Raw genomic sequence first — 17,025 nt, 5'->3', positions numbered from 1 at the left:
TTCACCCTTCAGGCTCTCTGCCTGTATTCCTGATGAAGGGCTTTTGTCCGAAACGTCAATTTTACTGCTCCTCGGATGCTGCCTGACCTGCTGCGCTTTTCCAGCATCACTCTAATCTTGACTCTGGTTTCCAGCATCTGCAGTCATTGTTTTTACCTAAGTCTGTCACAGTGTCATGTGGCTCCTTCAGTTAAATTCCACAGCAGTCTGAACCCTTATACTTCTGCCATCTTCTCCTCCTTGGATCTTACCTCCACCCCTCTCCCAAATGTGTGTGTTTTGGACCTCCATTCACCTTAAGATTTCTAGAGTTATTGATCTATTCAACCACATGCTCACCTCCATGTTCAACACTCTAATCACCATTAAACCATTACCTTCTCTCACCTGGCTGCTCCCCCTGAACAGCCTTTACTTCAAATCCAAGAAAGACAGTCTCAAAGTTATATGGTGACCAACCACTTTAGCAATTCACCGAATGTGACAGGGTCACAACATACGAACAAATGTTTCATCTTCCATCTGCAAATATAGTTCACTTTTCTAGAATCATCCCGGAATCAAAGGATCTTTTGCCTACTTCAAATCATTTGTTTAAAATCCTTTCCCACATTCCCTTCGAACATGAAATATGCAACGAACTCATGGATTCCTTTGTCACTAACATTAGGACCACTTGGTTAGCTGCCTCTGCAACTTTCTTCTGTCTCTGCTGAAAGATTATATGATGCTCTTACTTAATTTGGCCTTTTGCAACCACCTTTCTGCAGGCCTACTCCTGCACCTATTGTCTATTTCACTTTGATTTAAAAATTGATTATTTCTAGACCATGTCCATGTTTTTGTTTCAGGAAACATTTCTCTCAGCATCTACTCCATCAAGCCTCTTCAGAGTCTTGCATATTGCAATGAAATTGACTCACATTCGAGAGCATATAGGCCCAATTTACTCAGTCATTCATCAGAGAACAATCCTCACATGCTAGGAATCAATCTGGTGAACTTTCCCTGTATTGCCTTCCTTAAATATGGAGACCAAACTGCAATCTGTATTCCTGATATGGCCCACCAAAACCCAATACAATCATGGCAACACCCCTCTAATCCTCTACTTCAAACACCTTGCAATTAAAGCCAACGTGCCTTCAATTGCTTTCTCTATCTGTAGACTTTTTTGTGTGAGCCTTGAACATGCACACTAAATTATTTGAACATTAATATTTCTAAGTGTCACACCTTTCATGAAAAATTTGCTTTATTTTTGTGATCAAAGCGAATAACTTCAGGTACAAATTACACGTCAACTACCATCTTGCTATCTGTAGCCTGTGTCCTCCTCAACTTGCATTTTTGTCTGGCTTTGTATCAAACGTAGATACGTTACTGTCTCTTCATCCAAGTAATTATTGTAGATCGTAAATAGCTAAGGCCCAAAGCATGATCCTTGTGGCACTCAACTAGACAGTCTGAAAATGCACAATCTGTGCCTATATTTGTTTGTTACTAAGACTAACTATCTTAACTTATTCACTCTTTCGAGCCCTGGTTACTCACTATGTCTTAAATGCAAGCTGCCCCTTCTACTGTAAAGACAAAATATTGAATATCCATGCAATTTCCCCATTTGCCATAACTTCTCTTGTTTCTGCTTTTAAATCAAAATTTATATTAGCACTCTTCCCAAAACCATAGTCCTTTGGTGGCTGCAAAAGGCCAAATTTGTAAATTCTTGGCTAATTTATTAATTTTTTTCTCCCCATTTAATCAATTATTAGAGGTCTTACAGTGCTTAAAAACACTTCGAATTCAGTTCCAAAGAAGAATCGCAGTGGACTTCAAACTGGAATTGTTTTCACTCTCTGCAGATTAAGCCAGAATGGATTTTCTCAAACACTGCTTTTGTTGCTCCTGAACCTGCCTCATTGCAGAATCCCAAATCCAAAATGGCTTTTACCACAGCTCTACAATGGTGTGCTTTCAGAAGCAATCCTGAAAAACATTCTTTCAGCTAATTCTCTATACTACCCAGGCCATTTTATTTTCTGATTTATACAAAAATCAAAATCCCCACAATGTTTAGATTACTTTTGCTCAAATAATTTGTTTAATATTTTGTACAATGGTATAACTACTTTTAGCGAGTTTATAAACTAGTCCCACCTGCATTCTATGCTTCTTGCCATTCGTAATTGCGACCCATATTGACTGTACTGTATGAACATCTGAGCATAGATCCTCTCTCATTTATGTTATTGTTCACTGTCAAGGGTACATCTATTCTTTTGCCACGGTTTATCTTTCCAAAATACTGTGTAGCCTTGAACATTTCAACCCTTGGATCACCTTGAAACTTCATTTCTATAATGGTGATTAAACCTACACACACCAGTTACTCCCTTATTAGTACAGAATTCGAGCATTACTGAAAAAAATAAATCTGTTGAGGATTTTTTTTCCAGAAAAATTTGAGTTCTCCGGTCCAAGCATCCCTTTACAATTCTCTACCTGAAGACCCACAAAGTATAAACTATTAGCCACTGAAAATACAACTTATAATTACTGCAGTTATTACTAAAATCAATGTTATACATCACTGACAATTTTCTATAGCATTCAGATGATTCTTTCATTTTATTTTTACCTGCTGTAGGTTGCTACCACATGCATATTCAAGGTTGCCAAGATGAAACTGCAGCACTTTGGCTTCTAGTTCACTGAACTGGACTCCAGATTCTTGAATAAAAGTTTGGTAGATCTCCTCAATCTTTTCTGCACACAGAACAAAAACTTGTATGTTGAGTTTTGCTTTTTTTTTGGAAGCCTTTTGTTCAACAAATCTGCTTGCCATTTCCCAAACAAACATATCTTGCCCTCTTCTTCGAATTAGAAGGAAAGATTCACTTGGTAACACCCCAGTGTACTTCTCAATGACTCTCGTATTCCAAGCCACCTTTCCACACAAATGCAGGAGAAACAACATCTGCTATTTCACCTCATTCCTTCATTCAAACATTCCTTTCAGATAAAATAGTGACTTTTGTACAGTTTTTTCAACTTAATATAACAATTGTTACTGCTCACAATGCAGTCTACTCTAAACTGAAGCCACCCAACACAGTTTGGTCAACTACTTGGTCAGGTACTTCCGATCAGTCTGCAAACATAATCCCAAGCTTCCAGTCATCTGCCATTTCAAAATCTCCAGTTTGTTTCAATGCGATCGTTCAGTCTTCGGCCTCCTGCAGTTTAAATGCAAGATCAAGGAACAGGACTTGATCTGTCAATTCTGAAGGCATACCAAACTTCAAACATGAAGTCAGCTTCTCTATCTACAGATTCCCTGACTGTGCCTTCCAGAATTTTCTGCTTTAATTTCAGAATCCCAGCAACTCCAGTTTTTTAGAATATCAAACTGGAACACAGCCAACCATTGCTTATTTGCTTATTCTAATTCAAGATCAACCAATATTCACTGATGATTAACCCGTGGGAAAGAACAAAAATTCGTATTCGTCCTACAAAATGACATTAGCACCACACATGGACTATTATTCAGTACCAGAGGGAGCAAGTAAGTGAGGCAGTAAGACAGAAAGTGAGCTGGACGGGAGGATGGGAATGGTAGGGAAAAAGCAATCAAACAAATAATCAATGTTCAAAATGGACTTAACAACAACAGGAAGGAGGCAGTTCAGAGAATGTACATTGGGATGATTACTGGTATGAAGGAATTGTTTTAGGAGTAAAGACTAACAGTTTGGGACTCAACTCGCTGAAGTTTAGAAGAATGAGAAGTTTAGATTAGATTACTTTCCGTGTGGAAACAGGCCCTTCGGCCCAACAAGTCCACACCGACCCTCCGAACAGCAACCCACCCAGATCCAGTCCCCAACATTTACCCTTTCACCTAACACAATGGGCAATTTAGAATGGCCAATTCACCTAACCTGCACATTGTGGGACTGTGGGAGGAAACCGGAGCACCTGGAGGAAACCCATGCAGACACGGGGAGAACATGCAATCTCCACAAAGGCAGTTGCCTGAGGCAGGAATTGAACCCGGGTCTCTGGCTCTGGCAGCAGTGCTAACTATTGTGCCACCATGCCACCCAAGTTCTCAGCGAAACATATAGGATTTACAGGGCTTGACAGTAAATGTTGAGAAGATCTTTCTCCCCATGGGAGAGTCTAGGACTAGAGGGCATAGTCTCAGGGGTGTCAATTTAAGACTGCAATGAGGAGGAATTATTATTTTGATTGGTTGATTGTCTTTGGACTCCTGGCTTTAGAGTGTGATGGGCGCAGAGTCCTTGTATATATTTAAGTCTGAGAGAAATAGATTCTTGACGAGCAGGAGGAATCAAGGATTACAGGGAAAGATCAGGAAAGTGGATATGAGGAATGTCAGAGCAGCCATGATCCTCAAGACTGGCAGAAAAGGTTCGAAGGGCTGAGCAGACTACTCCTGTTCCTATTTCTATGGACTCATGGCAAGATTTAGAGTAGCTTTTCAATCTTTAAAATTCTTACCCCATGTGTACTTGCTTTGCGCAAGGACCAATGGCAACATATGGAGAAGCACACTTTACTTTCATGAAAACTTGTATAACCTTTTCAAATCTGAACGTTGTATCACATTCCTCGCTACCCAGAAAGACATTGCAACACAACATTTTGTAAAATGGATGGAGATGGGGCAAAAGGGCAGAATATATAAATATTTTGCGCATGCCTTGTTAAGATTCACTAATACTGTTAACCCTGTGATGATGCTGTCACTTTAAAAAGGTTATTGTGTCCTTAGCTTTTATTCCCAATAGAGGTGGTAAAGGCAGAGGCAACGAAGAGTCCAGTTTAACAATGGAAGGGGAATGGTCAGTTCTCCCAGTTCAGGCTTTTTTTTGAGTTTGTTTTGCTGTAGCAGTCACAAGCAGAATCACAAGTCCAGAAGAAGTGCAAGCTTCAGTAAAGGACCCCGCTGACACTCTCTGAAATCTCTCTCTGGATGTTGATCCCTCCTGCTTGATAGAATCGGTGCTTGAATTTACCTTTCTGGCAAGGGGAGTGTTTATGGGATGTTACTTCATTGGAACAGTTAATTATTGACAGTTAATGTATCGAGTCAATAAAGTTTTCAAACAGTTAGGTTATTCTAAATTCCCCTTTCTTTTGTCTGTTTCAATTGCAGTGTTTAAATAAATTTTGTTTTACTTTAAGCTGAGTGATTTGACCAGTGAGTTGTATCACACCTGAAACACCCACTTCACATCTGCCTTTAGCATAAGAAAAAGTTAGGGTCAAGGCTACCTTCTTAAAATATTTTTGAGGGGGTCTGGCCTGGTCCATAACAACCTATATTGGTGTTGTTTCCTTTAAAACTTGGGGTGATGGGGAGCGGAGAAGGTAGCTAAAGTATTCTACACTATCAGAAAATCACATTTTTAAGTGAACTGTACAAAATTAAGGGTCAGGGCACAAACACTAGATGGCTAAGGTAAATTTATCATTTTACAGCACAGCTACAAAAACAAAACTGTCCTGTATTTAGTCATACAGCTGTACAGCATGGAAACAGACCCTTCGGTCCAATTTGTCCATGCTGACCAGATATCCCATTTGCCTGCATTTGGCTCATATTCCTCTCAACCCTTCCTATTCACATTTCCATCCAGATGTTTTTTAAATGTTACTGTTGTACAGCTTCCACCACCTCCTCTGGCAGACATTTCATACATGCAATATCCTGTGTGTGAAAACATTGCCCCTTAGGTCCCTTTTAAATCTTTCCCTTCTCACCTTAAACCTATGCCCTCTAGTTCTGGACTCCCCTACCCTGGGGGAAAGAAAAAACCTTGACTATTCACCTATCAATGACCCTCATGATGTTATGAATCTCTAAGTTCACCCTTCAGCCTCTTATATACAGCTTTGAATATCTGTGGATCCCTATTTTTTATTTTTACCTTTTATCCAACAGAATATACCTCTGAATATTTCAAACTTGCAAGTGCTTGTACAAATCCTGGGAGCAATAGAGTTAGTCATAGCGATCAATGGCACAACAAAAGACTCTTCAACATATTGGTTTACCAAGTCTGCACCAGTCAAAAACAAGCATTTAACTATTCCAATCCCAGCATTTGATGGAGCTTTGTAAGTGCATTCAGGTCATTCTGTTATAATGCGTGTTTTGTTAACGCGAATTTGCTATAACACAATTGGTGAATTGGAGGACACTGTTTCTAAAGTACAAACTTTTAAAACATGTATTGGCTGTAACGTGATTGCGTCACCAACACTTTAATCTCCATTTCTAAAGTGCAATTTTTCTATCGTGCGGAGCTGAACAAGAACACAACCATCGCACTATAGAAGAATTACCTGTATCTAAATACTTCCTCAATATTATGAGGGTTTCTGCCTCCACCATTTGTTTTCAGGCACTGAGTTTCAAATTCCAATCAGCTCTGGGTTTTCCATACATCTCCTCTAAGACTTCTGCAGTTACCTAACATCGATACTCCCAGTCATTGATCCTTCCAAACAGAAAGGTTTCTTCCTATCTGCCCTGTCTAGGTCTCGTTCACTTTGTCCATGCCCACCTAATATCCTAATCTAATCTAGTCCCATTTGCCAGCATTTGGCCCACATCCCTCTCAACCCTTCCTATTCATATACCCATCAAGATGCCTTTTAAATGTTGCAATTGTACCAGCCTCTACTACTTCCTTAAGTCTAAATCATTTGTATATAACACCAACAGCAAGGCCACAATGTTGATTCCCGTCACAAAGACATGCTTTGATCATCACCCTCTGCTTCCTGCAGGCAGCAACTTCTGGGTTCAACTAGCCAAATTTTGTTGGATCCCACAGACTCTTACCTTCATGACCAGTCTCCCATTCAGGACCTTATCTACTTATCTACTTGAAGTTCAAGTAGAGTACGTCAATGGCATTGCCCTCATCTACACATCTGGTTACCTCTTCAAAAAATTCAATCAAGTTGGTCACACACAACCTTCAACCTTCAACCCCCCCATTTAAAAATTCTTGATGATTATTCTTGATAAATCTCTGCCTCTAAGTGAAGACTAAATCTGTCCCTCAGAATTTCTTCCAATAGTTTCCCCATGACTGAGGTTAGACTGACTGGTCTGTAATTTCTTGGTTTATCTCTTGCTCATTTTTGAATAACTTTACCGCACTAACTTTCCTCCAGTCCTTTGGCACCTCCATGGCCAGGGAAGAAGTAAAAATTATTGCCAATGGCTTGCTACTTTCTGCTTGCCTCCCTCAACAGCCAGGGATACATCATCTGGCCCTAGAGATGTATTTATTAATTTGAAGCCCACCAGACTACTCAGAACCTCCTCACTGTTTTAATTTCCTTAAATATATCTCAGTCCTTCTCCTTTACTTCGATATCCACAGCACCCCCCTCACTTGTGAGCACCAACTCAAAGTATTCATTTATATCAAAAACAAATTGCTGGTGAACCTCAGCAGGTCTGGCAGCATCTGGGGAAAGACAGTGGAGTTAAAGTTTCAGGCCCAGTGACCCTTCTTCAGAACTAGTAGTGATGAGGGAAAAGATATGCTGATGACAGTGGGGGTAAAGAACATGGAAGAAGGTGTTCCTTTCTCTCTACAGATGCTGCCAGACCTGCAAAGTTTCTCCAGTAATTTGTTTTTTTCAGATTTCCAGTTTTTAATGTTAAATTTTAGTATTCATTTAGAAATCTACCTACATCCTTCCTGTTCCATGCACAAATTACCACTGTGGTCTTAATGGGCCTTTTTCTTCCCCTAAATATTCTTTTAACTTTAAATTATTGTAAAATAGCTGATTTAGATTTTAGATCTTTAAATTTAGATATTAGTTTTGTGAATTCTAAACAAATAGAATACTTAGCACAGTGTTATGACTTTTAAGGATTAAATCCAGATTATTTGAATTCTAAACAACATTCATGAAAGTTGTTTCGAGACAACTCACCTCCAAGAGGCACATCTTGAAATTGTTTCTTGTCTTTTCTCCATTCTGCTACAACATCCAGCATTGCATTGAAATGGAAGTCAATGCACTTGTCTATGGTGGGATCAACCACCCTTCCACCTTCTTCAATTAGATCACACCTATCCCCCAATTTGTACATCTTACTTCCAAGCTGCAGAAGGAATTAATTTCAAAAGGATTCAACAAAGCTTATACAAATTTTTCGTATCGCAACAAGTTAATTTAGACTTCTGCCAGTAGCAATTTGAGTAAACAAAAATTCCACATTTATATGAACCAATGACTTAGGACGCTACCATGCTAAAGTGGTGATCACAAGATTGCAAGCTATAGTCTCTGTAATTTTAATGGTTTCCTACCATCTCCATTACTGGAGGAATGGGGGATGAAGAAGTAAATACATCAAAATTTTAAGTGGCATTCAGGTGTTGGTAAACATCAGTGAGGAGCAGCAAAGCAACATCTGGATTCATTCCTCTATATATCTCCATAGAAATACATTCGCACAGCCAGAGAACAATCTTTTCCCCAACAACTTTTTCAATGTACAGGTTATGGGAATTCTACTTAATAGTAATGTACAAGTGGACAGTATGCCATCATACTCTCGACTTGGGTATTGTAATTCCTGGTCAGGCTTTGAAAGTTTGGTGGTGAAACGTGTATCTCTAAATTCCTAGCTGCTCTTTTAGCCACCGTGTTTATATAGTTAGCATAGTTCAACTGCTGGTCAACGGTAACTTCCGGATGCTAATACTGCAGAATTTAGTGATGTTAAATGTTATTGATTGTCGGGGAGGGTGCCTGGCACTTGTGTGGCACAGAAGATACTTACCATTTATCTACACAAGTATAAACGTTGGGGTCTTGCTACACTGGACATAGTCTGCTTCAATTTCTGAAGAGAAGCAGATCATATTGATCATTGCACAGTGAATATCCCCATTTCTGGTCCTAATGTATAGGGAAGGTCACTCACCAAACTACTGAAGATAGTGAGCCAAGGACACTACTTACTTGCAAGAATAAAAACTGAATTTCTCTCCTTTTGCTATTAAAAAGGACCATGAATCAGCACTAATTTACTTTTGTTTGGAAAGAGTAAACAAAGTAGTTAGAGTAAAGTAAATCAATATTGTTTCATTTACAAGCAGCACAAAGAGAGACATAAAATCAAAAATTGCTAACTTAAGTCAGGCAACCAAAATGATGGGCAAAAAATATTAAAGGAAAAAAGTTGTAAATTATAATAAATCATTAAGACAAAAAATGCAATCTGCGAAATCATTATTCAAACAGGTCAATGATTAATGCAGTCATAATATTGCTATATAATACAAAAACCCACTTGCTCACACATTAGTGCTATAGGGTTGTTTATGCAGCCATTAACAATCTGTGCTCCTTTTCCTACAGTCACACCGAGAGAGTGGTCATCCCAAACACGTCCACCAATCCGATCTCTGGCTTCCAGCACCATTACCTAATGTGAAACGCAACAATCAGAAAATCTATTTCTGTATTGTCACAACTGCCAGTAATCATTTGTTAGAAGTCTTCCCTCTGAAACCATACACAGGACCAATTCTAACATTTAAATCCAGTTTATTTTTAGTTGGTCAAGCAACTTAAAGCGACAATAGCTGTCACTAAAAGAAAATGAAATAGTCAACTCTATCAAAAGAAAATAAAATCTTTGCTGTACAGTCTAATCTTAAGCATCTAATCACCAAACAATGATTCAGGGGATGCACAAGCACCATTACTGAAAAGAATTGTGAAAGGGAAGAATCTCAAATTCAATATGCTTCCCAGAAATTTCAAACATGCTTAGAATTACAAACGAAATTCCTTTAACCATCCACTACCAAGATGCTGACCTCTTAAATCAAAGGCTGAGCAAAGTGTGTGCAAAGAGCCAGGATTAAGCAAGCCAGTAGAGTAAAATTTGAGCTGCCTGGCACATCACCAACCACAATACTCCCACAATTAGGATGGGTGATGTCTTATCCTCCGCCCTGGGCATTTTTGATGTGCCAGCATCAGCCTTTCCCATTGCATAAGAGGAGTTTTATTAGATTATATTTCAATATATTGCCTTAAAAACATAGCAAAGATAGTATACCAGATACTATCTGGGCAGCAGGGTGGCACAGTGGTTAGCACTGCTGCCTCATAGTGCCAGAGACCTGGGTTCTATTCCCACCTCAGGCAACTGTCTATGTGGAGTTTGCACATTCTCCCAGTGTCCGTGCGGGTTTCCTCCGGGTGCTCCAGTCCAAATCATTTAAATTGTATATATTACATATAAATCCAACAATTATAACTATAATACAGGCACTGTAGGTAAGAGATGTACAACATCAGGAATATTTACAAACAAATGGTAAAAAAACAAATGACCTTCCTTAGACTACACTGACATGATCAGAGTGATGACGATTCCTAGAAGACTGTCCCAGCTGAGGAACCTTTCCTAGTGTAGTTTCCCAGGTTTCAGGAAGCTCCTGTTGTTCTGCATAGATGTCCCTCACTGTTGACCTCTGGCACTACTGTTGTCTCCTCCCTGGTTATGACCAACTCTGCTGTGACTTGTCAACAGCACAATTCCCATCTGGACTAGCTTGGTCTTTTGAGGGACATTTCCCAGCAACCCCTGCCCTTTACCATTGATGAGGTGCAGCATCCAGCTGGTCCATGTCTCTCCTCCGGACCATATACGACAACAGTCCTGTTTGAACCACTTCTACCGCTGGGATCAGTTCTTCCCCAAACATATAATTCCAGGCCAACATGGTCTCTCCTGTATGGAATACCCTTGGCCTTGAAGTTCCCATCCTTCTGGCCATCTGTCCTTCTTGATTTCGCTCTATCACCTCTCTGGTCTTTTCCAGCTGCAGTAACTCAAAACAATGTTCAACTGCCAACGGAGAACCATAAGAACATTGAGGATCCCAGTGAACACTGTGGCATGTCCCTGTATATGCTAAGGAACCTGTTGAGTCACCGTCCAAGCAAACCTTCCCCTTGAGACACCTTTAAGACCCGCTTCAAGGTTTGAACAAATCTCTCCACCTAGCCGTTTGTTGCACAGTGGCATGGAGCTGATTGGTACATGTATGACTGCGATTTTCCAGGAACTCCTTGAAGACGTGCACCAAATATTACGGACCATTGTCACTCTCAATTTGTTTGGGATTCCTGAATCTGGAAGAGATTTCACCCACTCGGCCTACTGTTACTTCATCACCACCACCTCAGGCCACTTTGAGTGGGCACCCATGGCCACCAGAAATAAGTCCCTCTACTGGTTCGTGGGCGGCACGGTGGCACAGTGGTTAGCACTGTTGTCACACAGCGCCGGAGACCCGGGTTCATCTCCCGCCTCAGGCAACTGACTGTGTGGAGTTTGCACGTCCTCCCCGTGTCTGCATGGGTTTCCTCCGGGTGCTCCGGTTTCCTCCCACAGTCCAAAGATGTGCAGGTCAGGTGAATTGGCCATGCTAAATTGTCCGTAGTGTGGTTGCGCTTCGGCGGGTCGGTGTGGATTTGTTGGGCCGAAGGTCCTGTTTCCACACTGTAATGTAATCTAATCTAATCAAAACTGTGAATCTGATGTCACATGATTGAGGCATGGGTGAAGGGGCGACATTATCCAACTTTCTCCTCAATCTGAGAGTCCATCTTCAGCCACCCCAAATCTTTTTGCTTCGCCTCCATAAACTTCCTCACATTCCTGGGCCCATTCCCACAGTCACCCTTTCCCAGCAACAGATGCAAGGGTTTTAGAATGGTTCCCAATTCAGCCAAAAACCATAGTAATGTACAAGCCCAAAGAATGATTTCAGTTGAGATATATTCTTAGGTCTAGGGGCCTTCATGATAGCCTGCATCTTACTGAGCACCTTGTGTACTACTCACCATTTGTTGTATGGCCCCAGTACTCAATGGGGTCTTGCATCCAAAAAAAAATCTCTCATTTCCCCCTTGTCACTTGCGGGCTATGCTCCTGCAACCTTTCTGGATTTCTTCCAAGTTAAGCTGAAGAAAACAGTTGTCTGACCTATGCAAGAGACAGTTACCTTAAAAACAGCTAGCTATTTACAGATAACTAGCAATTGCTGGTAAAGGGGAACTGTAGCAGACCATTTAGCCTTTTGATCTTGTTCAGCAATTTAATGAGATCATGGATGATCTGTGAACTAATCTGAACACTGGTCTTTACTCCATATCCTTTAATACTTTGATTAAGCCTAACTTATCAATCCTAGATTTAAAATAAAACTGACTTAGTATTAATGACCAATTGAACAAGAGATGCCAAAATTTCTATGACATCTGTGTGTAGCATTTCTTAAATTTGCTCCTGACAAGTCTCTATCAATATTGAGGCCATATGCCCTGACTCTAGGTTTCTCAATCCATCAACAATACTGATTGAATGACTGACTAAAATGTTTGGGAACAACAGTCTGAACTAGAAAGATATTTCATTAAATATTTCTTGACTCAACAGGTCACCAAGTATGTAATTATTTACTGACAATTAAGTTTAAAAAAAAATTAGGATAAAATCTAAAGCTGGATTTTTACCAAGTACTTTGCACAAATTAAACACACCAACAAAACTTACTACGAGAAGCTTTCTACTCCTATCCCCACTCCTCCCCTATCAAAATATACATTCCTTCAAATTACATTAACAAATTCCACCAACTTTACTCTCATGTGTTCTTCAAAATTGTGAAGAGACAGATAATGAGAAGAGAACAAACAACTGGTGACTATGAAACTGTTACTGCTACTGAAAAATGGATGTCAGTGAATAAGGTCAGGAGCAGCTCAACTGTAATGCACTCCCTAACAAACAATGGATAGTCACACTGAAATGAGAGGGAAAAGGCAACACACATGGAACTGTACCCCAGCTAGGTGAAAGGAGGAAAGAGGACAGGAATATTAGAAAGCAAATTCTAACAATATATTTTCAAACAACCAGGTCAGTTATCAAACATCAAAACAAGTCAGTTAATTGACTTCATAGGGATTTTATCATAGCTTCTCCTTGTAATGTTAGGTGCTTAAAGTCAATATTTGCGTCCTCACTTCTCAGTGAATGTGGTTGCACACGTATTTAAGTCAGTCCATTAAGATAACCAAACAATTTTCCATACATGTATTTTCTTTGTAAAATGACCCAATTTAGTGATTTCAAATAGACATGTTTGTTAAATTTGATGAAGTCGGTTAGTAAACTAAAATTGAGCTTTTGTGACTAACTTTTAAATTACAAGTTTTCTAAAGAGCTGACTTACCTTAATTCCAAAATTTTGCAGTTGTCGTGCAGCTGCTAAGCCTGCTGCACCAGCGCCAATTACAATAACATTTTTCTGTCAAAAATAAGAATAATACACAATTGATAATCACAAATCTAAAAATACTCAATACATATATCAGATAGAACATTACTCAGGAAAATTGGTTTGTTATATTTTCAGTAATAAGTCAACTACTGAATCAATAACATGACAAGAAAAGTGACAGAATATTTTAAAAGCAACAAAATTTCAACAACTAATAACTTCAGTCATTTATTTAGATAATTTTGAAAAGCAAACACCTAGAGGGTTGTTAATTAAGATCAACATACTACAATGACTGCAAAAACGTGAAAACAGTTTTGTTTTATTTATTGGTAAAAACAGATTTGAACAGGAGGCTCCAACAAAAGTTAAATAAACAACAATGTTTACAGTCCTCTAATATTAAACAAATTATTCAAAAAACTTTCCAACCCTCAGTAAGAGCATGACATTTTATTTTTAAGAAAAGTATGTCAGTTGAAATGAACTACAAGTCTTGTGGAACACAGAGGAGTCAATTTACCAAAATACCGGGGGATACTCAAAATTTTGAGAGGACACCAACATCAATAAAAATTAACTTCTACCAGTATGGGTTTTCAGCAACTGCAAAGAATCTCAGGGATTAAGTTAATCAGACTTTGTTTGCGAAGTGTGGACATCTCAGGCCTGCATTTATTGCCCATTGCTAACTGTCCTTGAGAAGTTGGTGGTGACTGATCTTCGTGATCTGCTGTGGTCTACATACACCCACACTGCATTTAGGAAGATTTTGGCCACATGACACAAAGAAATCACCATATGTTACCAACTCAGACTGGAATATAACTGCTTACTTTGCCATGAAGAGCACTGAGCTGCTCCAGAGTGAATGAAGCCACACTCATTCAGGCATCCACACTCCTAATTTGTGCATTATGGATAGTGGACAGACTTTGGAGAGTCTGAACAGGTGGTTCTTCCAAAATTCCCAGCCTCTCATGTAACAGTATTTAGATCATGAGTCCAGGTAATTTTGACTTCAAAGTTAGCAAGGATGTTGATGGTGGGGAGTTCATAGTTATTAGTAATGCCATTCAACATCATGGGGAGATGAGTAGATTCTGCCTTGTTGGACATGGCCACTGGTATGAATTTTACTTGCTACTTTCCAGCCAAAGTCTGAATGCTGTCCACATCTTGTGTGTGCAGGCAGAGACAGAGACATTTCATTATCTGAGGGACTACAACTAGTAGTTAACATTGCACAATCAACAAGCAAGTATAACTCCAAAAAAGAATGTGACTCCCAAATTTAAAACAGAGAGTGAGAAAAATGGTCGGGAACTTAGCATGAAACAGGAGACTGAATGGATTAAGTAGCAACCATCACCCTGTTAATGTATCTCTGATACTTTAATAATGATAAATTATACTCAGTTTCGCAGCAAGAGGAGTTTTAATATTCCAAGATGATATTTAACAGAAAATTAACTACAATAGGGCAGAATTTATTGTAAAAGTAATTAACATTAATTGTTGGCACTAAATATTGAGCTACATCTTGCTGCCATAAGCTCTGAAAAACCACATCTCACTTTCTAGCTGTCCATTTAAGTGTACTGAGTTTGCCAAGTTCCTGTACATGCATCATAAATGTAAACTGAAATCACAAAGTTACAGCTTGCCTATTATATCCTGTACTCTTAACTGTGCAGTGACTCAATCGAGGAAAAACAATGTGAAAATTAACTTCTACCAGTATGGGTTTTCAGTCCATCAAATTTTAATTGTTATTTCATTTTTTAAAAAAATGTAAACTTGTTTTTTTAAAAAAAACTTGCCTTGTTTATTCTTCTCTCATTGCAATATTTCTTCACTTGTTTTTATGTTCTGATTTGAGACTTTTCTAACTTCATGGTTCAGAGTCTGTACTGCTAATTAACAATTCCTTAATCTTTATGAAACAGGAAGTTGTTTGTCTCTCATTCACAAAGGTTCTAGGTGCCTTAAGCGGCCATTTCAATCTCCGACTTAGAACAAATGGCCTTGCAAAAGCTTAAGAGCATTTAACAGGAAGGGGCAATTCTAATGAATGACAGGCAGCATTTATTGCAATTGTAACAAATTCACTCTGATGATAAAAAATCATGAGGCATAATTCCCCTTTATTGGCTAATTCATATAGAATAATACCAGGAAAATTATTTTCCAATTCTGCAAAACACTAGTTACATTACTGCTAATTCATTGCAAAAATGCATTGCAGGAAACAAATGCTAAAATCTGTATAAATGACTTGTGAGGACGCTACCAGGAATTAAGCGCTTTAGCGAAAGATAGATTAGATAGATCAAGGGTTGTTTTTTGGAAGAGAAATAGCTGAAGGCAGATTGAATTGAGGTGTAAAGATTTATGAGTAATTTATTAGATTGGATAGACTGTTTCTCTCAGCAGAAGTCAATTAAATGGGGGCATATTTTTGAATCAACTGGGTTAGAATCCTCACTGGTATTTCACTTTATTTTTATTACTTTATCATTTTTGGTTGAACCATGAGCTGAGAGCTGAAAGTGACCTATGGACTGTGAGCAACAGCTTGTTTCTAAAAAAAACAGACAAATTAATGTTTGCTTAAGCTAAGACTGTGGTTGACTATTTGTGGTTGATTCTTGTTCAAAGAATGCTGTGGATGTTTGATTCCAGCAATACATTATGCTGAAACAGATCATTGATGTTTGAAAGTTAACAGATGTCCCATTGGGAGTCAACCAGCCTATGAAAAAGAAACCAAAGTTTAATTTGATTTTTAATTATGTTCAAGTCAGAAAGATTGTGGCTTTGACTACAGGTCAGAAGTCCTTGGCTATCCTCCTTTATCAACTTATTGAAAGTTTGGATAATAGAATTGCAGTTATAAGTACAAAGTGAATATTTCTCAGTTCTGGATGTAGGTTTGCTTGCTCAGCCTGAGCTACAAATCTTCTCAAAACTCACTAATTCCTCAGTTATCTGGAAGCTATCTGCATGCATCGGTGTCTTTAGAAACTAAGCAAGATACAATCCCATGCATCTGAGATCTTATGTTTTGTGGAGTCAGGTTTGGTGAACTGGTCAGTTGCCTGTTTTATCTTTCGATTTATCCCTTACCTATGTCTGTTTGTTGGCCTTTAAGAGAGTCAGGGAGGGGTTAGAATCAAACAAGATGGATCTTAAAATTATTGAATAATTAGATTACCATGCAGTTTACCTTTGCTCTTCCAGAACCACTGTATTACTAATAAATTGTTATTTCTTTTGTTTAAGCTACAAATTTAGTGTCCACTATCAGTCATGCACAATGTCAAGAAGTCCGGGGCCAATTTTGAGGGTGAGTTTTGACTTCACTGTGTGGCGAATACAGGAATAGGGAGGCTGATCTGATTTGGCTGCCTGTCTGTGTATTATTTCAAGGTAGGAGGAGCAAGAAATTGAAGAAAGTTCATTTCACTGAGTTGAGGGTGTCTCACATTTACTGCCTTAAAAGGTGGTAATGGCAGAAACCCCCATTGCATTTAGAACATACAAGTATGTGCATTTATGGGCAATGAGCTAGAAAAGATTATTGAACTTCTTGCAACCACTGTGGATACAACAGGTCATTGGCTCTTCCAGTGCTTTAAAA

General features: G+C 38.9%; 1 protein-coding gene across 6 annotated transcripts in view; it reads right to left on the bottom strand.

Moving 5' to 3' along the window:
- The window catches only part of LOC122564370 (lysine-specific histone demethylase 1B), a 107,614-nt gene that overhangs the window by 38,849 nt on the left and 51,740 nt on the right, over positions 1 to 17,025 (bottom strand). For 5 of the 6 annotated variants that reach the window (XM_043719147.1, XM_043719142.1, XM_043719145.1 and 2 more), the window contains 4 exons: positions 13,335 to 13,409; positions 9,368 to 9,502; positions 7,999 to 8,170; positions 2,642 to 2,769 (listed from right to left, as the gene is read on the bottom strand). In XM_043719147.1, coding sequence (XP_043575082.1) covers positions 2,642 to 2,769; positions 7,999 to 8,170; positions 9,368 to 9,502; positions 13,335 to 13,409 — 510 coding nt within the window. The remainder of the gene's footprint in view (positions 1 to 2,641; positions 2,770 to 7,998; positions 8,171 to 9,367; positions 9,503 to 13,334; positions 13,410 to 17,025) is intronic. The other variant, XM_043719148.1, reaches the window with a different exon arrangement.

Source organism: Chiloscyllium plagiosum, chromosome 29, assembly GCF_004010195.1.
Source record: "Chiloscyllium plagiosum isolate BGI_BamShark_2017 chromosome 29, ASM401019v2, whole genome shotgun sequence".
Lineage (NCBI taxonomy): Eukaryota > Metazoa > Chordata > Chondrichthyes > Orectolobiformes > Hemiscylliidae > Chiloscyllium > Chiloscyllium plagiosum.
The sequence above is the reverse complement of the archived record's forward strand: the minus strand, read 5'-3'. Positions and strand labels throughout refer to the sequence as shown.